Source organism: Solanum pennellii, chromosome 2 (assembly GCF_001406875.1).
Source record: "Solanum pennellii chromosome 2, SPENNV200".
NCBI lineage: Eukaryota > Viridiplantae > Streptophyta > Magnoliopsida > Solanales > Solanaceae > Solanum > Solanum pennellii.
Genome location: NC_028638.1, coordinates 45,184,767 through 45,186,230, shown reverse-complemented (window position 1 = coordinate 45,186,230; position 1,464 = coordinate 45,184,767). Strand labels below are relative to the sequence as shown.

Sequence of the window (1,464 nt, the reverse complement as noted above, 5' to 3'; positions counted from 1 at the left end):
CATGAATTAATGACTTGTTCATCATCTGTAGAACTTGTTGATATTGATTAGGTGTAAAATGTGGAGTTAAAACAGCTCCAGAACCTGAATTAAGTCCATGTTATTGTGGCATCTGATGTGAACTACCACCCATAAACTGTTGCATTTGTGATATAGGAGAAGCTACAACATTACTATCAGTTGAGCTACCTGAATTATTGAACTGAGAGTTGTAGTCTGTTGTCATAATATTTGCTTGTCGCTTCCCTTTATAATTGGTAGGATAGCCTATTAACTGATAATAAGAGTCTTTTAGATGTCCATGTTTGTGACAATGAATACAATACTTCAGTTTGTTGCAATCAGATCTATTGTGGTCTTTCATATCACAATGATCACAATACAAATATCCACTCCTCTGTGGTTTATTAAGTTTCACATTACCACCTCGATTACCAATTGGCTACCAAAACTGTTTCCTCCAGATCTACTAGTGAACAATGCTGTAGGATCTATTTGCCCCTCTAAGTTATAATGATCTCCACTTAACTCTCGTTGACTTTCATCTTGAATTATCATAGCATAACACTGATTAACAGTTGGTGGTGTATTCATCATAAGGATTTGACTTCGAGCATGACTATAATTGTCATTCAGGCCCATTAAAAATTGCAGAAGCTTCTGTCTAAACATGCTATCAACATATTCTTTAGATCTTTCACAATTACAAGATGGAGGGGGAATAATTGAGTCAAATTCATCCCACAGATCTTTCAACTTTGAATAATAAACTGAGACAGGGGAAGTACCTTGAGTATGTGTAACAATCGATTTGTGTAAGTGGAATATTCTAGACATATTCACCTTGTCAAAACGTTCCTTCAGATCACTCCACACCAATGCTGCATTAGAACGAAATAGAATCCCACTCATCAACTCCTTGCTCACATTGTTCATAAGCCATGAAAGCACCATTGCATTACACCGATCCCACCGTTTCTTCTCAGAATCGACGGCGTAATATTCACGTTTGATGCTGCCATCAACAAATCCCAATTTATTCTTTGTTAACAATGCTAATTCCATCGCCCTGCTCCACAAAGTGTAATTCTCCATCCCAACAAGTTGAATGCCAATTTGAACTGCACCTGTGACATCAGAAGATGACAGATACAGGGGATGTGTATGATCGATCTTACTTGCCATTTCACCTCTTTCGATCTACAGAATCAGTGATCAAAATAAGCTAGAAGTTTTCAGAAATTGCGTTCCAGCTCTGATACCATATTAAACTATCGATTGAAACTAACTATTTTGGAAGATCAATAGAAAAGAAGAAGAAGAAGAAGAAGAAGAAGAAGAATAAGAATGCTGCTACAGAGAAATTATATTCTTCATCCTTTTACTGTGAATCAACTAACTATATTTACAATGCTCAATTACTTATATATACAACTAACTATCTAACTAACAATGCTAATGAAC

General features: G+C 35.9%; 1 protein-coding gene across 1 annotated transcript; it reads right to left on the bottom strand.

Moving 5' to 3' along the window:
* Nucleotides 1-414: 414 nt before the first annotated feature.
* Nucleotides 415-1,185, bottom strand: LOC107010068. Its single transcript, XM_027914207.1, has 3 exons — nt 1,027-1,185; nt 844-978; nt 415-756 (listed from the first exon to the last, which is right to left on the bottom strand). Exons 1-3 carry the CDS (start codon nt 1,183-1,185, stop codon nt 415-417), a joined length of 636 nt encoding a protein of 211 aa, XP_027770008.1.
* Between the last annotated feature and the right edge of the window lie 279 nt (nt 1,186-1,464).

What these genes read in the sequence shown, in the direction of transcription:
- LOC107010068 (XM_027914207.1), bottom strand. Translation starts at nt 1,185, where the DNA reads ATGGCAAGTAAGATCGATCATACACATCCCCTGTATCTGTCATCTTCT. An exon ending in CAAAGAATAAATTGGGATTT is followed by an intron (nt 979 to 1,026) that starts GTTGATGGCAGC and finishes GATTCTGAGAAG; the next exon opens with AAACGGTGGGATCGGTGTAA. An exon ending in TGAAGGAACGTTTTGACAAG is followed by an intron (nt 757 to 843) that starts GTGAATATGTCT and finishes TATTATTCAAAG; the next exon opens with TTGAAAGATCTGTGGGATGA.